Consider the following 27,202-nt stretch of genomic DNA (forward strand, 5'->3'; position numbering starts at 1 on the left):
ACTTAATCTGTGTACATTTTTTGAAATTATATATATTACTTGAAATCTCTTTGAAAAAGCACTATTTAGTCTGCCATAAAAACATGTTTTTCCACTTCCCCCCCTCGCCCCCCTTCTGTCTTTCCATGTGTCTGATGTTTTAGACTTAATAGTATCCTGATAAAAAAGGCTTCAGGTTAAAAACCTACTTTAACAATTCCTGCATTTATTAATATTGCCTTTTTATCACACATGGGCCTCTCATTGACTAACACACACTACACCTTACACCTCCATCCAAAGAAACAACTGGTGGAAACCTTGCAGTAAAAACCACAAAAAGTTTGTGTCATAAGACAAAAAAAAAAAAAAGCATGTCATCTGTTCATTTTTTAACTGGCAGAGAAAAACACAGTCCTGGAGAGCCAACAACACATGAACTTCCTGACCTTTGTGCTGTGATAGTTTCTGAAATTATTGAATAGTGGGGATGGGCTGAGGGCTAAGGAGGGGAATTTGGGGGCTGGCCTTGGCAGTGAGATAAGGCTACATATAAGGGAGCTGCAGCAGGTTTGGGAACACTAGCAGGGTACTTTCCCCAGTGTGCAGCTCAGCGAGTTTGGATCTGGAAATCATGAGCCAGTGCCCCTTTGCGGGGAAGAATTACCTGTGAGTCCTTCTTCTCTGTGTTTTGCTTTATAAATTCAATTAAATGATAAAGTGTTAGTGCAAAATATGAAATCTCAGAGAGGATTTACTTGCTATCAACAAATAGACAGCTGTAGCTATCGCTAAATAAATAGAGATCATAGAAGGGCTCGTCTGAGTACTTGTTATTGGATGAACTAAATGTGATGCTACCAGATGCTACTGGGACAAGAGGAATTTCAGTTTTTATCAAAAGCCTACTTTACTGGTTCTGTTTGTCAAAATAAAGCACTGTTTGAATTGTAGATGCATCTATTAGTAAAAAGGCAGGTATATTAATAATTCCTTAATTAAATAGTTTATATATTTACTTTATTTTCTTCTTAGATTTAATTTTAACAAGCTATCTTTGGAAGATGACAATGATGACAAATCTCAAGAAGGAATAAATAAAGCCAGCAAAGGGGGGCTTATCTATGGAGAATACCTACAAGTAAGTTTAAGGATTCCATGTTTGCTGTCCTGGTTGCTCTTTCAGCTTGAGGCAGGAGCTGGGAGTGACACTTCTCCCTGCAGTCAGGCAGTTGCTAAGACAGGTCTCCAGGTGTTACAGGCACAGGTGCCCGTCTCACCTGGCACCTCAGGGTGGGCTGTGGAAAGGCTTCTCAAACTGCAAGGAAGACAGATATTTTAGGGGGGTTGGTAGGGAATGATCCATGTTGGTAAGCCTAAACTGTAAAGTGACTCACCACAAAAAGCTTTCTTTGGCCAATTATTTGATAATAATCACTCAGCAATTTCTGCATGCCAGAAGGCTCTGTACAACGTCCTTGAAAGTCCAGTATACTTGGCTGGAAAAATATATTTCAGAAATTTAGGGGGTAGGATGATGACTGGGGGGAACATATAAAAAAACAAAAACTGCAAAAAACTAGAAGTAATCAAGAAATAAGTAAAAATAAAATGCCATATGTAATAAAATAATTAGATTTTTTTTTTTGACAGCATGAACCAAAGTGAGGGGAGTTACTCTATGCTTGTGAACTGATTTGTTGATCTACTGTTAGGAATCTTGCAAGGATTTATCTGAAAACAGCTATTATTAGATTGTAAATTTGAATAGGAAAATAATTTATTCATTTCAGAACTGAAATTATTATTACTGCCTCAAATCAGAGCTCTTATGCTGATGTTGTTTGATTACTCAGAAGATTACTCAGAATTTTAGTATAGGAACTCTGTTTTCATGTGACACAGTGGTATAAAGAGATAGTAAAATATAAAACAAATAGAAATAGTTCCTAAAATCTGGACAACATGCCGGATATTTTGTTTTCTCTATTTTATTTTTTTTTTACTATATATAGGCATATATATAATTGAAATTACCCTTAAACTTATTTTCAAAACTTTATTACTTGAGGTAAGTAAATGTTCTATTTGAGGCAAGATTTTTTCTAATTAAAAAGTAAAAGTCATACCTGAGACAATTGAGTCAGACTTCTCATATAACCTGGAGTGTGAGGTCTGTATGTGCATTTTAAAAAAATATTCTTCTTAAAAATTAGCTGTACACAGTAAGACTGCCATTACTAATAGTAGAATTGAGAGCTTTACAGAAGAGTTCTTACCTTTATTTTTAAGCTGAACAAAATATTGAATGCTCAAGAACTTGAGAGTGAGAAGAAAGGGAAAAAAATCCACGATGAGCATCTTTTCATTGTGACACATCAAGGTAAGTGGAGGAGTGCAGTGGTGGTTGACCAACATTTTTGCCACAGGGAGTTATTTGGTGCTGACACATGCAATACACTATTTGTTTTCATTTTAGACACTAGCACAGCAATAGCTCTGTCTTTTATCTGTTTTTGTATGTGCATATATTTATATATAAATTGTAAGCCAATAATCAACACTATGCTTGTGAAACCGTAAGTACAACCTTTGGATTTGGTAAACCAAGATATGGATGGTTCTATTCCTAGAGAAATTAAGGTGGTGAAAATGTTGGTGTCATCCAAGCAACAGGCTGCTATGCAGGTTATTTTGGCAAATTTTGTGTGTTGCTTTGTGCCTGCTCTGAAACTTCAGTTTTAACCATTTAGAATCATTTTAGAAATCAGCTCACCAGTTAGGCACTCCCCAATGTCCATATCTGCCTGTTTTCCAGGCCCTGGCCTGATGATATTTTATATTATTGACAGAAAACACATAGAGTGTAAGCAGGTGTGGAGTTATATGTTACTGAAGTATCAGGTCTGGATTTTCTCTTTCCTCTTTTTGTAATGAACAATCTGTACATCAAATATCTGATGTGCAAAACATATTTTAAAATACTTTGTCAGTATTCTGGATTCTAGATTATTTTGCCTCACACTTTAGGTAAAGGACAGAATAGTGTAACAGGTAATAAGTGTACATGTCAGCACCTTCTTGTGCACTGGCAGTGTCAAGGAAGGCCATGCATTTCAAACAAAATGTAAGAATTTTTCTTTCTTGGTGCTAAGAAGAACAAAGTAACCTTGAAGTTGATGCTAACAGTTTCTTTCTTTTTGTAGCATATGAACTTTGGTTTAAGCAGATTTTGTGGGAAATGGACTCTGTGCGAGTGATCTTTCAAAATGGTCACGTAAGTTAAGAACAACTACTAATTCTGGGAAAATTCAGCCCTGATTTTGTCTTCCTTCCTGCCTCTTAGTCTGATATACTTGGGTTTACTAAAGCAACATGTGCTCTTTTTAGAAACAGCATCAAAAACCAAATAAAATTTGGCTGAGTGGCTCTTATGTCCTGATAGTACAGATTTTTGATCATCCAATTCTTATTTCCCCCTGAAGTATGCTTTTTGTGTAGATCACCTTCCAGGGCCAATTTCGTTGGCCAAAAGGTGCTCATACTCTCCTGCTAGTGCTGGGTAACTGCAGAAACTTAAGCTGGAAATATTCTACTGCAGAAAAAGCAGGCTCAGAGGCAAAACTGAAAAGCAGAAGGTTCACAGGTATTTTTATGTTAAAAAGTAATTTCTGCCTTTGTTCAGTTTCTGAAGTTGACATACTATCTTCTTCCATCCAATTTCTGCTGTGAGAACTCACTTTTGTGATTGTGTAATAGTAAATCCAACAGAGAAGCAAGAATCCAAAGCAGTGAAATACTGTGTGAGAATTTCTGAAAATTACAAATATAAGCAACTCTTCACATTCATTACGTTATAACAGTAGGTAAGAATGGAAAACTCTTGAATTGTTACTAAAATCTGACTGCATACAGTTTGAGAAATACCTTGAGTACATCATTAGCATATGTCTATGAAGAAAATTTGAAATTAGACCAAATTGAAAGAAGAAACCTTCTTTTCATAAGGTCCAGTGAAAATGTTCTGTGTTGTCCACTATATTCCTAATTTCATTGGCTTTTTAGTTTAATATTTTATCAAATTATAACTGACCACAATAAGTTCTTAAGAAGAATATTTTAAATTTTTTATATTTTTTTGGTAAAAAATGAAGTCTTACTTGTAATCAGAATTTGAAATGTCAATATTAAGGTCAAGTACAGAGCCAAGAAATTAGGGAAATGATTATCATCTGCCATTTTTTGTAGTTTGATATTTCCTGGTTGCATGCCCAGATTTTAGAGAGAAGTTTAATCCCATTGAGACTGAAAGGAATTTTAGCAGACTCCTCTTCAGGCAAAGAGTTTAATTTAGCAAAAAAAAAAAAAAAAGAACTTTTCTATTCTCCATTTAATATTTTTTATTTCCCACCAGATGTAGTCTTTTCTCTTCTTCTCTGCTTGCTAATGCACATTTCTGATGAACATGTTTTAGATGTGCTCTCCTGATGTAGCTGTTAGATTATTTACCTTCTCAGCTTTTAAGTAATTTCCATAACTTTGGCTTGTAGAATAGCACAATAATAGAAATTATTCTAGAAGTAATCAGTACGGAAAATATCTAATTTTCATATTATGTAATATTAAGTTACAATGATATGGTAACTATTAGAAATTATAAATTATTTTGCTGTAGAATTTAATTTCTTTGACTTCTATTTTAGTCAAAAAAATAGAAAAGAAAAAAACCCTGTATGATAGACCTACCTGTAATGTAACATTGGTCAGAAAAAAACAGATTTCTATCTTTGAAAATTAGAGTTTCAGTTTTAAGTTAAAATCAGAGTGCTCTATTGCATATGAGATTCTACCTCTATGGATTTCACATGGGAAGGACCTGGGAACTAAAGTGATATACAACAGTGAAAAGGCATGATATAACTAGGTAGGATCTAGAGAAAACACCATTCTGGTTATGATCTTTACTTTTTCTACAGGTAAGAGATGAGAGGAACATGCTGAAGGTTATTACTCGAATGAACAGAATTTCACTGATTCTGAAATTACTTGTGGAACAGTTCTCAGTTTTGGAAACTATGACTGCATTGGACTTCTTTGATTTCAGGTAAAGACTTTCTCTTCCTCCTCAGCAATCCATGAGCTGGTAATTTCCATCCTTAGAACTGACTGAATTTTGCATGTGTGCTGGTGTCTGTCAGCAAGCTGAGAGCTCACCTTGGAGAGGCAAACATGACATTAAAGTGCAAGGGTCAGTTATGAAATTGACCCTGACTGTGAGTCCAGCATGTTCTGTGAAGAAGTACAAGTGAATTGTTGACACTTTTGTGTAGGGTGCTGCTGACTGGTCTCAGGGTCAAAAGTTAAAACAGCTGAAACAGCAGAAATAGCTCATGGTTCTCTTAGCAATTTAGTTGAAACCTGGCCCTGCAGATTGAAGCCTTGTTCTATGGCAAACCATAGAAGTGGTTAGGGGAGAGACAATGCACTCTCTCTAGATTATCAAACGGGTATTTCAGTCCTGGTTTGCAGGGTGTTGCCTTGGGTGTGCAGTGCTGGAGGCTTTAAGGGGCTGAAGGAAGCATTGCTGTCCCTTGCCCTTTTCCCCTAATAACTTCTGCTGTCCAGTAGCAGCTCAATGTATTGCTGGGCTGGATGGTGGGTCCCTCTTCTGCCTTCTGCTCAGGCTTTCTCTGGGATCCTTTGGCTTGTCCCACCTCTCCCATGGCATTTCTTTCTCTTCCTTCACTACATCTAGGTCCTTGCACCACACTACCATGTGTTACACTTTCATCTACTGGCTTCCTTCCCTGCTCCTCCTGCTTGTGTCACTTGTGCATATCTGTCTGCTTTGTGACCTCAGTGCCATCCAGAATCCCATCCACCTCTGTATTTTGGTACCCTTTCCCTTCTATCTTTTAATGTTCCCTATTAAAAAGAGTGGGAAACCACAATTTTTCTTCACTTGTTTGAATCTAGCATTACACTACAGCAGGGGAAATCCATGGGCTAATCATCCTTTTTGATCCATACTTGCTTCAGCTTTTCTGTCATTTGATAAGGAAACATAAGATTAAATCAGTGATGTGTCTATCAAATCTGGTACTCGAAATTCAAAACGCATTACAATTATCTAGCAATGCGAGATTTCAGGTTACTTTTATTGGTAATAGTTTTTTGGCATGGTCAGATGAATTAACTCTTAAGATTCCTATTAATGATTCCCCCAAAAAAATCCACTGGAAGTTTTTCTGAGCATTATTCTACTCTAGAGAATAAGGCAATATGCAATATTGCACATATATATATTGCATGTATGGACCATTATATGTAATAACATATAGGAATTATGCTGTATATCAAGACTATTTAAAACACATTCACTGGCATGTTATTGCTGTGAAAATTTTTGTAACAGCTTTTTGGGGTGCAGCTGCTTAGTTTGTTTGGAAAGGAAATTATATTTACTAACATTGCCTCCTGTACATCAAATGCACAAAGCTGCTGTTTTAAAGCACAAATTCACACACTTAGGTTTGTACTACCTGTGTATGCACAAACAAGACAGAAGTAGAGAATGAGATTATGTTATAGGTACAATATAGTTGCATTAAAATTGCTTGGTATTTTTCCTCTTCTGAAATGCAGTCATATAAAAAGGTCCTCAGATAGCTATTTGATATTCTTCAGATGTGAAATATGGGTGATTTTTTGAGAACAAGAGAAATCCACCATTGTAAAACAACATCCTGCATTTTTGTATCTTCTTTTCTTCTGTTCCCAAAGATACCACCTAAGCCCAGCCTCAGGTTTTCAGAGCCTGCAGTTTCGCTTGCTAGAGAACAAGATTGGTGTTCCCCAAAGTCTGAGAGTCCCTTATAACAGAAGGCATTACCGTGATAACTTCAAGGGACAGGATCATGAACTACTGCTTCAATCAGAGCAAGAACCAACACTACTGCAACTTGTGGAGGTAACAGTGTCTGTCTTGGATCTTGCTTCATTTCCCCCATCTCCCAGGAATGTCCTTCATTACTGTCAGTGGCAAATTCTCATACCTTAAGAGAAACAAGCATGTTGGCAAATTCTCTGTCAATTGTGTTTTGGAGTCTTGAGAAGTTTGGCATGAAAGGGAGTTAGTTGTTGGTAAACCAAGGGATTTTTCACAGCATCTCCCTTTTGTCTGAAAATGCTAAATTGTATTGTGGAAGTGTGAGCTAATAATGTAAATGCACTGTCTCATGTGCATTGTTTTTCATGACTATAAGCCCTTTTGGGAGGAAAACTTTAAAAATAGTCCCACTTTAGTGATGGCTATTAGAGAAGTTAAAAACTATAGATGGCTCTATGTCTTCCTTCTGAGATTTATCATTACTATCATCCTGTTTATATATATATGGAATAAGATTTCTTTTTCTGTAGTTTGTTTTAAAGATATCCTTAGAACAAGACAGCTTCTGTCTTCCAGCATTGGACATGCAATCTGGAACCTGAGAGGGCTGGTGTGGCACCATTATGCAGGTGTAAATCATCCACATGGTCATGCTGAATTTAGCAATGAGCACTTCTGCAGGATACTAAACCAGAAATGTAACTTGCAATTCTAGGATAATGCAGTTGCATTGTTATTGTTTGAAAATATTATTCTTATTCTTATTACTACTACTACTACTACTACTACTACTACTATTACTATTACTATTGTTAAAGGCATGGCTGGAAAGAACTCCAGGACTTGATGCAGAAGAATTTGATTTCTGGGGACAATTTGAAGAGAATGTTTTAAAAGGCCTAGAAGAGGAATTTGCCTTGATACAGGTATACAGTGTACTCTTGAACTACCTATAGGCAAAGACATCTGGCAAAATGATATTCTGACATAAATTTAAGTTTTGGTTTACTCAAAGTTTCTCACTCCCTTCACTTAATCTTTATCAATCTTTGTCTGCAAGAAACAGAAAAAATTGCAAATCCTTCAGGAAATAGGAATATTTTTTTAAAATTTGACATCTAAGACAATTTGAAGCATGAGATACATGGGTTATTTGGATTGCAAAAAGGATGGATTAGTATCAATGGAAGGGCTGAAGTTGATTTTACTGAAACTACAACTTCAGCTTTAGTTAGTACTTGCATCTACAGTCTAGAGTAAATATGAGGTTTGGGCCCCTGAGCTGTGGATATAGAACATCACTATTAACAGCCCATTTCTGTATAACATATATTTAACAGTATATGGCAATTTGCTGCTTTGTGATCATTTGAATTGCACTGGCAGATAAACATCAGAAAATCCCTGACTACTGTAAGACCTGCAGCTTTAAATAATATTTCATTTTTTCATTTTTAATGAAAAAAATAATAAGAATTTATCAACTTCCTGAGAATATCTGTTTATGACTTATCTAAACTCTTTTATTTACAGTTTTCTTGCCCACAGTTCAGCAAGGATGTAATCTTTTTGTCTTGAAAACAAATAAATCAGACTTCAAAAAAATTACTATTAAATTGTATAAGACCTCTAGACAAAAAAAATATGATAAATTGCCAGTTTGTTTAAATATTCATTTATCTGAGTTGTGTTGGAATCTATTTAATTGTACCTATTCTTGGTAATTGTACTTTTCAAAGGACAGTGACTCATATATCGTATTTGAAAATACAGTTCTTACATCTAAGATGCAAATTTCAGAGTGTTTATTTAAATAAAAGTTGCATGATGAATCATACAAGTGCTTAATTTTCCCTGTTGAATTCTAAAATTTGTCTTTGTTTTAAATACCAAAGGCCAAAGCAGAATCAGAGGAGAAAGATGACTTATTGTCTGAATTTCAAAAGCAGAGAGATGTACTACTTTCATTATTTGATGAAAAACGCCATGAACATCTGCTCAGTAAAGGTAGATTATATTGCTGTATGTCAATATGCACTTTGTATGTTTTATACATGTTATTTATAAATGTTTGTTATAGTATTAAAGTTGCAGGAGAATGAGCAACAAACTAAGGACACCTCTGTTTTGCAGGAGAGAGACGGCTGTCCTACAAAGCACTGAAGGGGGCCTTGATGATCTACTTCTACAGGTAATGTTGTAAGATGTGTCTTTGGGGCAGGAGGAGAGGTGAAGGTTGAGAAGAGCAGCAGGTTCAGGCTGGAATGGGCTGTGGGAAGCAATCTATTTCAGCCCTCCACAGCAACCCTGATTACTAAGATACAGCTTGAAGGTCAGACCAGGCTCCTCAGCGTCACGTCCAGCTGACTTCTGAGTATCTTCAAGGATTGAGGTTCCACATCCCCTCTGGGCAGCTGGTCCTTGCTTGACCAGATGCTGCTTCTCAGATTGTAACTAGTAAATGCCTTGTTCTGCCTGTCCGAGAAAGATCTGGAGTCCTTTTCCAAGTTCAGAAATAAAGCAGCAGATCAAGACTTACACAGCAGAAACATTTGTTAAAATAATACTGATATTTCAGTACCAGTTTAGGAAAAGTATACTTTAAGTCACTAAGCACTGGTGAAATGCAATATTTGAAAAATACAGTTTATGAGAGGTCTCACTGTCATCTCTTTCATTTTCCAAGGGAGGAGCCTCGTTTCCAGGTTCCCTTTCAGCTTCTTACCTCCCTTATGGATCTTGATGTGCTCATGACTAAGTGGAGATGTAAGTTTGACATTTTGGACTGTAACACTCCCTCTTATAGATGCAAATAAATTGTTCTGAGTTCCACCCAGTCTTAGAACTGAGCTTTGGAGTTCATGCTTTAGGAATGACATTTTTGTTTGTACTTCAGCCAAGAGGAAAGATAAAGAGCTGCTTCTGTGATCATTAGAGACATAGACATAGCTACCACTTCTATGACCTGCTTTAAGTGCTCTATATTATTTAAGGGACAGGTATCTATTATTCATTTTATCCCAAAAAGTCCTAATGTCACACTAATATGCACAAACTTTCTGCCTCCTTCCCTATCTAGACATACATGAGTGAATATATAATTCTGTATTAACAGAGCATAGTAATGTGTAATCATTAATGTGTTCATTCTGAATTAACAATAAGTTTGTATTAATTGACTGAAGAATGGCAGAATTAACTCCTGCATTGCTGGAGACCTAATAGTTCTGTATCCACAAAGACCTTTAGTAAGTGTGACTCGTTAATTATATCTAACTACTGAATATGTGCCATTTTCTCCTGTTGTATCATTTAGATAACCATGTCTGTTTGGTGCACAGAATGATTGGCAGCAAGGCTGGCACTGGAGGCTCATCAGGCTACCACTACTTGCGCTCAACAGTGAGGTAGAAATGATGTGTTTCCCCTGCTACCTTCTATAATGCAGTTCATAAATACTCTAATGCTGGGAGATGTATTTCAGATGGCTCACTGGAGGCCAAAGGGATGCTGACTTCTGGGACTCTGGCATCTCCCCTTGGTTGTTGCACATTTATTTATCACTGACACATAAATTCCAAGCCTTCTAGGGCAATAAGAACTCCTTTTGATCACTCACAGAAAGTGCCATCTGTAATTCTCAGTTGAGGGGTCCAGGCATTACAGTGATAGCAATAATATTAACCCTGCATTGTTCAGTTTGTCTGCCAGCTAGCCCAAGCACAGGCTGGAAGTGAGCCCCAGCTACTGTGTTTGTAACTGAGCTTCTTTATTCCCTGGCATGACCTCTAATTGCACAACCTCCTTAAAAGAGGATCTTCTGGGAGGTCAGTTCTCAAAGAGCTGTGAACCACCCTGTAGTGCTGTGAGCAACTACTGTCACAACCAATGAACAGAGGGTAGAGTAGAAAGCAGATGCTTAGGCTGATGTTGAGGATTTGAGATGTTCATGTCTTTTTTAGAAAGCTCTCCCACTCTTCCTTAATGTCAGATTAACATTATTGTTCCTAGACAAGTTGTACTAGAAATCACACCCTATGGACTCTGCATTTTCAGAAGAAAGATGTTACTATGGACCCCTATCAAGCCTGATCTGCTGTACCCTAGAAAGTTAGGACAAGATTCTTGCTCTGCAATATGCAGGAGGGTTTGTGCAAGGAATCTTATTATTTGCACAAGAAAGAATGATTACTGAGGATTTAGGAATTATGGCCTTCTATGCTGATTGAATTACTGTTCCAATTGTCTTTTTCAGTGACAGGTACAAAGTGTTTGTGGATTTGTTCAATCTTTCAACATTTCTAGTGCCAAGACACTGGATACCAAAGATGAACCCAAGCATTCATAAATTCCTTTACACAGCAGAATACTGTGACAGCTCCTACTTCAGCAGTGATGACTCTGACTAGCCTGCCTTTCTAGGCTGGTTGCTGTAAAGAACTTCCTGACTTTCACCTTGAGTGGTGCTCCCAGCCATTCCCAGGAGTGTGGGTGTGTAAATATGTATTTATGTATGTCAGCTTTGTGAATAGTACAATTACCTTGTGGAAGAAATTAATTGCTTGTAGAAAAAATAAATCTGTATTGAGTTAGCCAATGTTAAGAGTAAAATGATACCCCAATTCAACCCATGACCAATTTAACTCTTAGTTGGCTTCTTAAAGCCTACAGCTAGAGAAGGGGAGAAAATTACACACAGTTATTATGATCATGACTTATTTGTACATATTTTTGTATTTTCTTGTTTGCCTAATGGCTGTTACTAATTTATGTCTAGTTGAGGATATAATCAGTCTCATCACCTTCAGAAGATTATTTGGTTTTGAGCTCTAGTGCAATTTCAAAAGGAATTTTGGGTTAAAAGTTTCAAAAGATAGATTCAAAAAAGTAAGTCCTGAATCTATAGCAACCAAACCATCCTGAACTTATAATGCATCAAGAATCGTGTTGCTTTCTCTTTACATGTGAATGTAAATCCCTTATGTAGAAATACTGTTAAAAATAGCAGATATAAGTACTTACTTTTCATTTCAAATAAAGCTGTATTAAAGCTCATCTTTTGTTAAGTCTTCCAAAGCAAACTATAAAGTTCAAACAAGAGTATGACAGGCATTTAAAGTGATTTTTATTCAGATTGGTATACAATAAAAGGCAACTTTGGCTATAGAATATCAATAAAAGAGTGTCATCTTCTCATTAAATTGACTTTTGTCTTTTTAAGTGCTTCCTTTGGAAAGACACAAGCACTGTAGGCTGGAATTTCTGATAAGTTCTCTACCACAGCACTTGAGGTACTTATTCCTGGCAGTAGCACCTCAAAAACACTTGAGGCACATCTGTGTTTCATATTGCTATGACTAAATTACTCTTATCCATGCCCACTAGGGACTTTGTTTTCCAGTTATGGAAGTGTGCTGTTTGGTTTGTAAGCCACTCAGGGAAGACCAGACTACACAACACTCAGAGTACAGAAGACTTGACATTTTTTAGAACTGAAGTTTTCAGCCAAATAAAGTAAGTAGCAAAAACCTGAAGTAAAGAAACATCATACTTGATCTTCCTTTAATTTAAAATATTAACAATTGGAAGGATTAAAACAGCAACACTTAACAATAAACAATTATAAATACTCATTGCATTGGTCATAGAAAGGTTATAAAAAAATAATCTAAAAACATGGTACAGTAATTAAATGCAAAAATTACAGAATTGGTTCAGTACTTTTCATAGTAAGCCTTCTTAGAAGATACAGGTAAAGCATTCCAGGTGAAAAATTCAGAACATTTTAGAATTACATGTTTTATTGTGAGTTATAGTAACATTTGGCCACAGCTGCAGTTTCACAGCTCAGCAAAGCTGGAACACCTTTTTAGTACCAGCAAGTCCCACCTCTGAACTCAATTAAGGAGGAAAATTTAACACTCACTCTATTGGATATATTCTGTAATTCTTTCTAAACTGTTACTCATGATTCTTATATTCAAATAATTTCAAATATACTCTTATACTATTGATTTTTTGATCCAAATTTCTTCTAATTTGTCATAATTTCTTTACTTTTAAGATTTTTCTGTGGAGTAGTATTCAATACCTGGATAAAGCTTACATGGCTTCAGTCCATCTTTGTAACTTCTATTTGTGGACTCTGCAGTTGAGTCTTCTTGCTCCATGAGAAATTTGGCATTCAACACAAATTCCAAATAAAACCATTTTAAAAAACTTCAGCCAGGAGTTGCAGGAATTGCCCTTACAGCCATTTCTTATATTTGAAATTGTTGTTTTGAATTTCATCTTCATATACAGTGTCTGTCCTCATGATACTTGTGGTCTTTGACCAGTTGTAGAGGCCCAGAGAAATGTCAAACAAATACTGCTGAAACTGTATCTGCTATACCTAGAAAGGAAAAATTTGTCAAGTAAAATTTGGTTTTAATAAATACTGGAGACTTCCCAGACTTCATATTCATGTAATGCCCTCTCCCCTCCATGCCATGACTGTAGGAAACCAGGGAATCATCTGTAACCCTTTTATTTCTTCCTCACCTGGCACTGTGTATAGTTGAAACCTAATCTCCTCCTTCCTCTGCTTTTATGTTCAAAATTTTATTTCCTGGTGGTCTCAGAGCACCTCTAAATCAGAAGACAACATCTCTGTGGGAAAATGAGCAACTACTGTCCTTTGCTGGATTGTTCTTGTGTGATACACTACTGAAAATGTGAAAGATCCTGCTTTTTGAAAGAATAGGTTTTGAAAATAACACTTCTGTTCTCCCTACCATCTCTATAATTGACTTGCTTTATCACTACTTCTAAATTTCTCTTTCCAAATTGTTTATACTACAACAACAGTAAGAACAAAGATTCAGTAACATGAGAAACCTATTTTGGACACATTGCTTGGATCTTTACTAAGTGCAGGCAAACTGAATATTGTCTGTTCTTAATGTGCAGAAGACTTAGGTAATCTAACATCTCGTGCAATGACTGAGAGCTGCTGTGAAACACATGGAAAGGAAACCCAGGGGGGGGTTACTCTAACACACAAAATTACAACAGATACACAACACTTTCTATTTAGTGGAAATATGCCACCAATTTGGTTCAGCAATCTGATGATAAATGGGTGCCTGACTTGCCCTGCCTCCATATCCAGCAGAAACTGGGTATTTAATTCTACAGAAATCCCTCAAACACAAAGGAAAAAAATACTGCAAACAACAATGGGGCAGGAGGTCGAACTAGCACCAAAAGGATGTATCTCTGTCCTTCAAGAAAAGTCACAAGAGCAGGGAACACAATTCCCAGGTAGATTTGCTTTCTGTATTTGTTTGCTAAACTGAGCCCAGAGATAATGGCACCCCCATCAGACAAGGACAGCAGCTGTTTTACCTACAGGGAGTACAGTGATGGCACCCACCTAGAACCATCACACATGGCTGGGTATTTTACAATGCCATTACTTCTGCATGGTAAGGGACAACAATACTTAGATTATTTGTTTTGTGTTATACAGATTTGCCTTTACATGGTGCTTTTCAATCATTCAACATGGCTCGGCTGAACTAGCAACCACTTTATTCATTTTCCATCTGGACTCATTTAACCTCCTTTAAAGCATAGCAATGATTTCACTGCCTCTTTGAGGATCTCATTATATCTTTATAATGTTATTATATATATATTATATTATCATTATATTAATTTGTTATAGCCATTGAGAAACATATCCCAGCCCATGGCCTTTACCACTTACTTTCTGCCAGACTTACCACAGACATTGCTGCCTATCTTTACACGAACGTAGCCATCTATTCCCCATGTCGGTCCCCAAGAGTTCTGTACAATCCAGTAAGGGATGCTACCTGGAAGAGACATTTCATGAACAAGAGACAACATGAGGCTTGGGAACCTTTATTCTCCTAACATTCTACAGGTTTAATTAGCATTTCAGTACCCACAGTTTCTGATGGATTGACAGTACAGGCCAGTGAAACCTACTGTTGTTCACATAGATAACAGAGCTAATATTCTGGTATGGGAAGACTGGATTTGGGCTCTTCTAGCATAAAGATACACAGAGCCATGATCTTGACTTCACAAAGATGAAGTCCCACAGAAGTGAAGAAGCAATGACAAAAAGAGAGTTTTTCTTCTGGCTGATGTGATGATGATGTGATCTTCTCAGAACTTCCAGATCTGATGTGACACCAAACCTGAGTTCTGGGTTTTAATCACTTGTCCCACAAAAGGCAAGTTGCAAGTAAAAGAAACCTACTGTGCTGAAGTTCAGCTGGTAGAAACGCACCTGTTCTGTCAAAACCAGTGATAAGAACAGCATGGTTTGCTCTTCCACTGGAGCAGTGATATTGTATGATTCCACCAAGATAATCCTGCCAGCTCACGGCATCAACTGTCACTGCCAAAGGGCCCCAGCTGACAAGCATCCTCATCATTTCCTCTTCTTGACCACTGCAAAAAAAGTAAAAATACCAAGTTCAGTTAGCACACTGAAGTGATTAGAGCAATTATAATCTACTTGCTAGGAACAGTTTAAAAATCAAATAATTAAACTCTGTCCTCCAAGTTCTACATATCCCATAACACATCAGTAATTATGTACTTAATATACAACACAGTGATACAAATATAGGACACACAAACTATGGTACAAGTGTAGATCCAAACACATAATACTATTAAAAAGCAGTAGGTTTCTAGATCAAGCCAGCAGGCAATGGAGAGCTCCACATACTTTTTATACATCACTCTTCTCAATCAAATCCAGCTTTGAACAAACCATTAGTCTGTATTAGAACTTCCTACTGTTTTTTAAACCTACAGAAGTACCTCTTAACATAATAACACACTGAAGTATGTGTCTCAAACATATCAAAACACAGGACATTTCCATTATCAGACATTTATCATTAGCACCCTCATATAACTTTATTTATCTAATATACTGGAGCAAGAAATTTTCATCACTTCATGATATGTTCATTAACTAAATTTGGCAAATAAGGACTGGTGAAGATATGATTTATTTTAGTTACTTATATCTAGAAGTAACACAGTTCCTAGTCAGAATAATATTTATCTTTATTCAGTAGCTGTATTGTACTGATAAAAATTAGAAATGAAGTTTCTTCACGGACAAACCTAAAAAGCTGAAGTTTTTACAGAGTTCAGTTGACAATGCTGTTTCTAAAGTAATGGAGGAGAGAGGATGTGGGTAGATACGTAATGCGTGAATAGTGCAGTAATTGAATGCTTCCTAATTTTTTTAATAAATTCCAGTTACTTTTGGTAGGATTTACTGTTTCTGACAAAAGCAGTGTAATGTTCATATATTAAAAACTGTAACTGACTCTGTGTTCCAGTTTACAGCCAATTTAGAAGACCTAGTTTAAGACACAAGCTTTCTCATTTGAACAGGCTTAGTGATGGCGGTGTTGAGTGGATTTGTTGTGGCAACCCTTAACTCCCAAACATTTTTCTGCATTAATCCTTCTCCAGCACACAGCTACAGAACTATGCTATCAGCCTCACAACCTTTGCCTGGTCAATGCACTATTCACTCCACCTTACTCCATGACTGCTGAACACAGAAGGAAAAGTACAGCAAAAGGAAAGAATGAATAATAGCTACCTGAAGTCATATGCAGCAAATCCTGTTATTGAAACTCCAAAATCTGAGCGCTCAAAATAATGGCACAGTCCTGTCTGAGCTTTAAAAGTGTATTCTGAATCTCTCACGAGTTTTACTTTTGTCTGTAAGGTAATTGAATAAGAATTTAATGCATTTGACTTTACTACTATGCAGCTCAAAACTTACAGGGAATGACCACATAACCCAATCAAAATTCAATGTGCACTGGGCAAGATTAGAAGTAAGAATGTCACATTGTGAAGTAAGTATTTACTATCTCTAGTTTCCTTGTTCACTGAGCTTAAGAAGGGAATCAGAAATCTTTAAATAAGAAACATTTAAAAGGCAACTCGGGTTTAAAGTATCCTCATAAGCAATCCTGTCAATTTCAAGACACAGATGTTTGGTTCACTGATGAACTAGTAATTCTCTTTGAATGACTTCCACACACAAAATTATACTCTCCTTGGGACAGTTCAAGAAGCACAAATATCCCAAAAAGTTATATAAAATACAGTAAAGTCAAATTCTGTTTTTAGCATGTAATTCTCATGCTAGTACTTAATGTATGCATCAGCCTTTTATATTTTAATGTCTTCTGCAGTACAGTATGTTTATGACAGTGACATCTTCAGCCTAATTCATTTGTGGTTCCTCTGTTGCCAAGCAAGAAGGAATTTTACTTCAGAGGAATAAAGGTGAGTATCCTCTGTTGTTCTTGATATTCAAATTTAAACAAGTTATCTAGACTGTTATTAGCCATGGGTATATTACTCTTCAGGGGTAGAATTACACTTTTTTAGATTCTGTTTGTTTTGTTTTAATTCAAAAAACTAAAGAATTCTTTAATATTTTTGTAATGCAATTTGAGAGAGTACTTTTTATTTCAAAGATATTAAAATGCTTCTGTTTATCTAAGTTATTAACACACATTTTGAATTTTTAATGAAATGAAATATGTTAGGAACAACTAGAAGTAGAAACTTTGAATGCATTTTCAATGTTTTGGGCTGCAAGGGAAAAAAAGGTAAATGCAGTTCATTTTATTCTGAGGTTTTCCACACACACTTGTACATAAGTGCTTGCAACAGAAACTACTGAAACTTGAAAAAAGAAAATGTCAAGATCCTTCCTTTTCCCTGGATGTGGGTGCTTTAAATCCACAAAATGCCATATGCATAGGTGGCTCTGTCTACCCTGGTACTGTATGCCTGCAAATGAATCCAGGAGTATTATTTTCAGCCCCCAGTGGACTGATTTGTTACACTCATAAGAACATCTATGGACCATAGAGTTCCAATCAAATTTCAATTCTGCTTGAACTAATTCACTCTTGGTTCCAAACTAAATGAATAAGCATACATACATCTACACAGACACATATGTGCATGCAAAGATGCACACACACGATTAAAGAAACATTTCACCTTTCCCATCACTTTTTTCCAATAAATAAGAATGCTAATAGAGAAGCTGATGAAGTCTTTTTGGAATTTTAGAAAGAGTTTCAAACCTGGTTCAGCCAGCTCAAAGCGCTAACGATGGATCCCCCGTTGCAGCCGTAGTTGTTGTATGAGCAGTCAATAACTTGCTGCACACTGAGCTCTTCCAGGATGTTTCTTTTAATTGCATAGGCAGACTCTATGCCACCTACAACGCTGAAAGCCCAGCAGCCTCCACACTGATAGAGAGAAAAGGGAAATGGCAGAGAAAGCTAAGTCAGTTTTTGAAGCCTGAGGTGAAAAAAGAGGCAAAAGAGTCTTCCAATGTTCTTCATTTAATACACCATCCTTGAACTCTTGTTTTTAAGGCAATAATGAAGAAATGTTATGATCCATTTAAAATGCTGAACTATTTTTCTCCCTGTATTGCTCTCTGAATGCTAGAAATGTGTTACAGGTGTCTTATTTTAAGGACTCATTCCTGATGAATTTTTGCTCTTGACAATAGGTCTGAGGATGCTTTTTACTGTGAAATATATATTTTCAAAAAAAATGAAAAAAAAGTGGCCTCAGGGTGAAATTAGTTTTTAATCACATTAGTAAGTTTTCCTAGAATTTCTAGAACCTGAAGAATTCACTGGTAAAGATGTGGCTGTTGACCAGCCAAGGGGATTCAGTCATGGGAGAAAAACAACAGGAAAGAACCTACACCTCTCCAGGTGGGACAAGGTCAAGTTGAACTTACCTTGGTTCCTTCAGAAAAATACGAAACACACATGGTGCAAAATGTTTAGAGATTCAGATAAATAGATCAAAAAATATATTACAGTTTCTCAATGCACAACTTCTACACCTTGCTCTTTTAAGTCTAATACCACTTTGCATAAAACACTACATGACTTTGTGCATGTTCAACTGGTGACTCTTGTGCCAGTGCTCCAAGGAGCCTTCAGGCAGAGCTGGTCCCTAAAAAACCTTCCCTGTGCTCTACAGCCTACCTGCTGAGAACCAGGAAAGGAAAACAACAGGACTTACTGTTTCCTGATTTCTCACTTCTGCAATGACTTTCTTGTCCCTCCAGTCAAACTTCTTTGGCAGGGGTTTTTCCTTCTCCTTTGGCACTTTTCTGTATCTTGGAAGTTTGTGAGGTATGCTTCTCAAGTAAATAGCTAAACACAGAACACAAACGTTTATAAATCTATGAATTAAACAAATCCCATGAACAACTTGACTAGGATTCAGAGGTAACTTTGATCTACAATTTCAAGCACAAGACTGTATCTCATTTTAAAATCCATAGAAAATTCATGTATTTTAAAATAATCATTACGCTCCAGAATGAATATAAGTCTTTCTACTGTTTCAAAAGGAACAGAAATACTCTGTATAGCATGTGGGTACAAAATGTGACTTTCTGAAGTTGAACAATAACCATAGATACTCCATAAAGCAAATTTTACTTGAAAATTTTCAAAACATTTTATTTACATAAAAAAATACTTTGTTTTAGCCATATACAAGTGGCTACAAATAATAGGAGAATAAAGTAAAAATTCTAAACATCTTCAAGTTGCTGGGTTTTCACTAAAAAATGTTGTTTAATTATTTAAAATTAAAATAAGACATTAAATTCTCTGATGAATAGAATATGTAACAACAGACATGAACAGCAAGAAGGGAAGTTATCAGACAAACTTTCTAGAAAAAAAAATTAAGTATGCTATATTGCTTCAGAAAGCCATAGCTGTTGTTGTGCAGCCATGGACCTCCAAGCATTATTTGGACTGTAGTCAATTTTGTGCTGGAGTAGGGAATATGAACTTACTGGAGAAGTTTGTGTATCTTCCTTTTTCAAAAAGGAAGAACCTTGTTTATCTTCCCCTCTTCTGTTGCAACTGAAGAAAGCTTTAAAGCACAGTGAGAAGAAGAAAAAACAGAACTGCCTGAATACTAAAACATATTCAGGCTGTGGGCAATTCAACCTTATGAGACATAACATGAAGGGGATTGTTGTATGCTCTGCATGTACTTACAGTGTGGTACCAGCCATTGTAAATTAGCTGACTATCAGCACGGGAAGAATCTGTAAATGTGAAAGACACGAGGTTCTGGGAAAGAATAAAAAAAATAACAGAAAAAGCATTAGAAGAAATCAGAAAATGTACCTTTGAACTCTTCAGGAAACAGGTGAGAAAACTGATTTATTCCATAGACAGCAGTCATATTATCTTTTGATAATGAATTCAATAATCTAATTCTTTTAGCACTTTCCTGAAGGAATAAAAAAAAATAAATAATTGTGGGCATTACTAAGTTAGCAGCAGGGACAAAACCTGCAGGAAAAGGAGCAGAAAAAGAAAAGGTTAGCAACAGTAAACATTAGATAAAAAGAGCTGTTCACTTAAAATTCATCCAGTATCTGAAGTAACAGGAAAGCCATCACACTAATTTCAACTCCAACAGATACCAAAAAAGCATTTAAATGCAAAAAAATGACACGAAACAGACAAAACAGGCACGCTGAGAACAAGTTATGTGAAACTCATCCGATGTCCTTCTTTGACAGCACAACAAACCTTGTGGTTGAGAGATATGCAAAAACGTCTTCAGATAGGAGCTAACCCCATCACTTCATGTCTTTAGGAAGCGAAAGAACAGCGTGCTGACCTAGAGGCCTCCCCGCCTCTCCATGTCTCTGGGCAGCCGCCCTGGCCGACCCACGGGGCTGGCCCCGGGCTGCGGGAGGGGAGCTCCGCCTGCCCCCGCCTCCTTCTCCCGCAGCAGCCCCGCAGCGCGGATGGCGAGGGGAGCGCGGTTCGGGACACCTACCCGCACAGCCGCCGCTTCTTCTGGCTCCCGGCCGCCGCCGCCCCGCTCCCGCGGCCGGGTGTCTGTGGGCGCCGGGAGGGCCGCACTGCCGGGCCGCGGCAGGCACAGGAGCAGCGCCAGCACCGCCATGGGCCAGCGCCTCATGGCGGGGCGGGAACGCAGCCCCCGCCGCGGAGCTGAGGCCCCTCGGATTCCGAGCGGGAAAGGGGCTGAGCCTTCAGTCCTCCGCGGCCGAGGCTGCGCTTCCCTCGGGGCCGGCGGGCGGGGCCCGGCCGGGCCGAGCCGGGAGGGGCATCAAGGAGCGCCCGCCCGGCCCTGCCGCTCCCGCAGCGCCGCACGGGGCTGGAAGAGCTGCTGCGGCTCCTTCCCCTAGGGCATGTCGCCTCGTCCGGGCTGTGTTTGAGAGTGCCCGGCGGCGCCTGGGCAAAGCCGTGTTTCCAGCGGTGTTTTTCCGAACGGGAGACTCGCAGCAGGCGCGCGGGGCTGCAAAGGAGGGGCGAAGGGGTGCTGAGAATTCAGGTGTCTGCCAGGTTACAAAATCCTGCAAGCCCTTCTCCGAGAGGAAAGTTAGTTGGTAGCTGCAAGGTGGGCTGCCAGTAGGAGAGGGAAGCAGCAAGGAAGGCAGGTTACAGGCTTTAGCGAGGGAAGGCACGGGTGGGGAGAGCAGAGCTGCCCGGGGCTGCACAGCCGGTGCCCGCTGGCCCTGCGGACCAGTGAGAGAGATTGTGCTGCAGGAACACACGGAGAGAAACCGTGTCTGTCCTCAGAAACTGGTCATGGTGGTCATACTTGAGTAAGCAGGTCAGTGTTCAGCGTTTAAATCTATGTTAGGCCGCTACGAGGTGACAGAGCCCTCTTAGTTAATTTCCATCAGCAGGCATTTTTACGCAGTGCCTTTAAATAGGATATTTGTATGTTTTAAACCTGCTGTATGTTTCAGTTCTCTCTGCACCCTCTCGTTAACACAGTTTGAAGGCACTGGTGCCCTGTGCTGCGGTGCCAGTGGCACACCTGGTAGTGCTGTGCATGGGGAACAAACCTGTGGGGTCACGGTCCAGCTTTGCCTTTGCCCTCCTCCCATGGAATAGTTTTTGGGGGATTGGCTGAAATGCACCGGATTTGTTACAGGGAAGGCTATTTATGGCTTATAGCCAGTGTATGCTTGTTAGCAGGGCAGATCTTATTGGTTATTCTGATACGGTTTGTCACTGTAAACCCAGGATGGGCGTTGGAGATGTTATTACAATTTATTACAAACTCGTATTGATAGATTGAGGTCTGGGATCAGCACAGGGACTGAATAGGATGACATAAGAAGTGAATGGTGACTCCTTTTAAAGTATGGTTTGAACCTCAGCAGCCAAAATCTGAGGCAAATTTCGTCGAATTGTGTCTGAGCACTGAGGCCCCTGTGAGAAGTGCAGGGTGTAGTGTCTGGCAGGAGTGACAAAGGACAGCTTGCTATGGTCACCACAGCTTTGGATGTACTGGTGGTGGGAGGAACAGAAGCCTTAATGCAACAGTCACATGGTTTTATTCTCTATGGTACAGTCTAATGGAAGAGGAAAGAAGTTACTTTGCTAGTTAGCGTAAGCAACAGAAAGATGCTGAAATTATACCTTATTTAAAAACATACTTTTCATTAAAAATTTAAGATTTTCCATCTGACATGATCAATTTCTCTTAACTGTCCTGTTGCCCTTGAAATCTGTTGTTCCAAGATTATGATTATCTCAAGCTGAATACTTTTTCTTGTTTTTAATATATAGTCGTTAAATTTTAAACCAGCCAGCCTAGCTTTAATAGAACAAAGAAATAAACTTTCAGCTATTTTTCGATTATTATTTCTACAGTCTATGTGGTTTTCAAACAGAAGTAATGTTGATTGGAGAAGCCGTTTTGTTTTGTATGTAGACTTCAAGGGTTACTTTTCCCGTGAAACACATGAGGGCAGCAAAGGACTTCTGAAATGTAGTTGCAAACCACACAGCTTTCATTTTTATTTTAATTAAAATAAATAACCCCCAAACAAGCAAGCAAAAAAATCCCCTCCTGTTTTGGGAAAATAGATGTATCTTGGATTGATTTGCATTAGAAATTCTGTATTGTATAGGAAGAGGAAAAGGTTTATTTCCCCTGGATTTGCCCTCTGTGTACTAAATAGATATTTCAATTCATCTTGTTCAGGAGGAAAGATTGTAAGAAAAGTCAGTGTCTCCTCTGGTGACTGGCTCAGGGAGAAGAAAGTGTAACAAACAAACAGAGGTAGGCAACTGACAGCTAAAGTGTTTCAGAAGGTTTTATTTTTCCACTGAACTACCTACTGTGCCATAAAAACATTTTGTGCCTGTGCTCAGATGAACAAAATCCCACCAAAGTACACAGAGAGCTCAATCTACAGGCATGCAGTGCCTGCTCTGCTTTGAATTACTCAAATAAATTTAGCCATGCTTCATTAAAATAAGAAGAAAATACACTTGTAAAAATATTATCAGAATAAGGCCTATAAAAAGAATACGGTATAGAGGTGTTTGGTGGGTATGTTGTTTTGGGTTTTCTGTTCGGTTGAGTTTTTTAAAGGCTTCATTGATACAATTCTTATTGGTTCATTGACACAGGTAAGCCATATATTAGTTACACTAGTCAGCACAGACAGATGATGAAAATATTTTTATGCTTCCCCCCCCCCCCACCCAGGAGCTCCAATTTAGAATTTTAAAATTGTTAATATTTTTTTTAAAATATTTTTTAATGAAATTTTACACATCTCTATCCCTGTTCCATCTATTTAGTATTTGATAAGCTGAAACAATGCGTTCTAAGGGAAAAAGCAATGAGGAATATATATTTAGGAACCTCTAAAGTCATTGTAAGATGTTTTCTTTAAATGAGGATATTCCTTTATTAAGAGAATTTGCTTCCCATCAGCTGCAAAACATCCATTTCTAAAATTTCTCATGACCCAGCAGTGTTATTAGTGGGTGGGTTTTTATAGTATTACAGGTTCAGATTGAAAGTTCATGTTAATATTTACTTGTCAGACTATTTTTTTTCCTCCAGTGATTTTTGCTTAGCTGTTTGAAATAGTTAATTAAGTCTGGTTGGACAGCCTAGCTTCAGTGCCCCCCAGCCTCTGTGTTTATAATTAGCATAGCAAACAGGGAAAAATACAAGAAATTTCTTCTAAATTGGAGAGAGGTATGCCAAGGATGGGTGTTGTTGCTCCTAAGGACATTAATGAGATGTATTAGTGAACCTTCAGGTAAGAGTGATGCCATTATAGCACTTTGGGAGGTATTACCTTGGCAGCAGTTTGGACTCCTGTTTTAGGTGTACAAGATGTATAACAAATGGAAAATAAATCCTTTTCTGTTGTGTGGTCTTCAGCTTCAGAGAGAAAATGTCGAAATCCAGCAGATGGAGCTAAGTGCCCTTTCTTAAAAAGGCTTGTGGGGAAAAATTATGTCTGAGGATTTGCTTATTTTAAGACCTTGCAGAGGTGTTGTTTGCCAATACAGTTGCACTGGTAACTATTATTAAATGTAAGCAAAGCAAGTGAGAATTGCAATCTTGGGATGAAATCCATTCCTGTGAGGGTAAATGTGTGGTGTTGATATAGCCAATGTTCAGAAGTTGTCTTTACTGAGCCTCAAGGTGGACTTTTTAAAATTCGTGAGAAGCAAAGAAATTTACACATGGGAGCACTTGGGTTTATTTGCAGGAATAACCAAACTGTGCCAGGGGCTGTTTTAGGTAGATCATGACAAACATCTGTGTTGACAATGAAATCTCTCCTGGTGGAATTATCTTCCTTCCCAAATAATGAACTAACTGTAGGATCTGCTTCTCAAACCTGACTTATCTGTATCTCAGATAAATAAATCTCTAAATATCTTAAACACCAGTAAGTCTCTAACTCCTTTAAAGAGGTTTTTCTTCAATCTTGTCAGTAAGGGATGAATTATGAATGAAAAGGGCTCATAATGGAACTAATAATTCAAAATCAAACAGTGAATCAAAAAACAAAAATGCAGAAAGGAATAGAACCTGTTCTGAGTGAGAATGAAATAAAAAGTTTTGTCAGCTTTAGGGATCTGAGAATTGGCTTTTCTCTGAGAAATCTGATTTGCTGATACTCTGATTTTCTGCCTTCATTGCCAGTCCCACTTGCTACTATAAATTCACATTTAATATTCTCAGCTGAGAAAATTTCTCATATCCAGGTCATTCAAACCTTATTTTCTTGTTGGCTTTTTGGGGTGTTTTTTCAGTCCTTTTAAAATTTAATTATCTACAGAAAGAGGGTTAAGTGGTCAGCTTTTCAGGAGGAATTTAAGGTGATATTTGGTGAAGCTTGGCCTATGCACACAAGTATTGATAAACATTTTTTCACTCTAATTGTTCTGATTTCTTCCACCAAACTGTTTGACCATGGGATGTGGACAAAGGACTTGTATGTAGAAGTAATGCTGTTTTACAGAGTCTGTTTTTCAGATTTCTGTAAATGTTCCAGTTAATTTGTTTGTATATCCTTCTTGAATTCCTTATCAGTGACTTTGTTGCTAAAAGAATCCAGCAAGAGATTAGGAGGGCTTTCAGAATTCACCTGAAAGAGGAAACAAAATTAAAGAAAGAAGCACCATTTAGGAATCAAGGTATTTCTATCCTACACAGGTTCTTGTGCTCCTTTTTGGAGGATCTGCTTGCTGACTTTCTCCATGGGTGATTATAACTCAAAAATGCTATTGACTCATCCCAATCTTGTATTCTTTCTGTTTCATATTCAATATGTTCCTCTTTTATTTTACTGTGGAACTTAAAAGAACGGATTTTACAGTCACATTGATGTGAATCAATTGTGACTTACTGCTGTGATTATAATACTGTTGGGAGTTATACTTTGTCCCTGTAGTGCTCTTTATCCATAGAGCTCCAATGCCCTTTGTGGGAAGGTCAACAATGTAAAACCAATGTCAAATTTGCACCTCAGGCATGAGGTCTGTGTCCATGACTAACCTGTGCACAGAAATAGAGGGTCTGTTTTACATCAATGGTTGAGTTTTTTATTGTATAAAGTTTTGCTCAAAGGTTGTTTTGTTCCTTTAGACTTTGGTCTAAAAGGCTTTCATGCAAGAGGAGTGACAGTCCTGCCTTCCCTGCTGCTGGTTGTGTGAAATGCACCTCCACATTGCCACTATTTCCATACGTGCTGCTAATGAGGATGAGCTTTTCTGAAAAAAAGCTGTGACACACTAGGAGGGTATTAGGACCCAGCTGCCTGTTGAAAATGGGAGGATTGGTATGCAGGAAAATAGATTTAGAGAAACAGGTATAGGACTATGCCCTTGTTTACCTCTTTTGTTGCCATAGGAAGCACACAACCTGCCATGGTTGTCATCTTCAGTCTGCATCTATGGCCAGTGGAGGGGTGCCATGTCATTATCCTGGTATTTTAATCACAGAATGGATGGGATTGGAAGCAGCCACTGGCAGTCATCTAGTCCACCCTCACTGCTCAAGCACGGTCCCCTAGACCACGTTTACTGAGGATTGTTTCCAGATGACTTTGAATATCTCCATGGAAGGAGAGTCCATGACCTCTCCAGGCAATCTGTACAAGTAAGTGCTCAGTCACCTGCACAGTAAAGTTTTTTACTCATGTTCAGGTAGAACTTCCTGTGCATCAGGTTCTGCCCACTTCATCTTGTCATGTTTGCTTGGCACCACCGAGCAGAGCCTGGCTCTGTCCTTCTGTCACCCTGCCTTCAGATACAGATTGATGAGGTCCCAGATTGATTGATGATTGTCAGTTGTCTCTTCTCAAGCCTGAACAGGCCCAGCTCCCTCTTCCTTTTCTCATAACAGGGGAGATCCAGACCCCTCATCATTTTTATAGCCCTCCACTGGACCTACTCTAGGTGCTCCATGTCCCTCTTATCCCAGGGAGCCCAGGACTGAACACAGAAGTCCAGATGTGCCTTACCAGGGCTGAGCAGAGGAGCAGGATCAGCTCCCTCATCCTGCTGGAATGCTCTTCTTGATGCACCAAGGACACCATCAGCCTTTCTGGCCACAAGGGTCCTGCTGGTTCATGGACAGGTTATTGTCCACCAGGTACTTGAGTTGCTTTCTGCTGAGTTGCTTTCCAGCAGGTCACCCCCAGCCTGTCCTGGAATGTGGGGTAGTTCCATCCCAAATGCAGGACACCACATTTGCCTTTGTTAAATTTTGGGCAGTTCCTCTTGTTCAGTTGCAAGAACTGATTCTTCTTTTAGAAAGAAAAAAGTGCAGTAGGACTGTGTCATATATACTTTCATTAATAAAAGTTTGGAGACAAAGGTAAAAATGCTGTTATTATACAGGAAAGGAAGAATGCTCCAGGATTCATAAAGCTGTCTTTTCGTTGGCTTAATG

General features: G+C 38.2%; 2 protein-coding genes across 3 annotated transcripts; one reads left to right on the forward strand and one right to left on the reverse strand.

Annotated features, from left to right (window-relative positions):
• The first annotated feature begins 537 nt into the window (after nt 1–537).
• On the forward strand, nt 538–11,923 carry TDO2 (tryptophan 2,3-dioxygenase). Its single transcript, XM_015625467.2, has 12 exons — nt 538–648; nt 1,015–1,120; nt 2,272–2,362; nt 3,186–3,256; nt 4,956–5,083; nt 6,763–6,949; nt 7,687–7,794; nt 8,764–8,875; nt 9,002–9,059; nt 9,555–9,634; nt 10,185–10,275; nt 11,124–11,923. Exons 1-12 carry the CDS (start codon nt 614–616, stop codon nt 11,275–11,277), a joined length of 1,221 nt encoding a protein of 406 aa, XP_015480953.1. The 5' UTR covers nt 538–613; the 3' UTR covers nt 11,278–11,923.
• Nucleotides 11,924–11,976: 53 nt separating this feature from the next.
• On the reverse strand, nt 11,977–21,035 carry CTSO (cathepsin O). Of its 2 annotated transcripts, none has more exons than XM_015625468.3 (8): nt 20,789–21,035; nt 20,125–20,230; nt 18,995–19,128; nt 18,031–18,198; nt 16,518–16,639; nt 15,174–15,337; nt 14,638–14,730; nt 11,977–13,262 (listed from the first exon to the last, which is right to left on the reverse strand). In XM_015625468.3, exons 1-8 carry the CDS (start codon nt 20,930–20,932, stop codon nt 13,228–13,230), a joined length of 966 nt encoding a protein of 321 aa, XP_015480954.1. In that variant the 5' UTR covers nt 20,933–21,035; the 3' UTR covers nt 11,977–13,227. The 2 variants fall into 2 exon arrangements, with proteins under 2 accessions (XP_015480954.1, XP_015480955.1); XM_015625469.3 differs by lacking the exon at nt 20,789–21,035 and adding an exon at nt 20,536–20,708.
• Between the last annotated feature and the right edge of the window lie 6,167 nt (nt 21,036–27,202).

This window comes from Parus major, chromosome 4 (genome assembly GCF_001522545.3).
Source record: "Parus major isolate Abel chromosome 4, Parus_major1.1, whole genome shotgun sequence".
Lineage (NCBI taxonomy): Eukaryota > Metazoa > Chordata > Aves > Passeriformes > Paridae > Parus > Parus major.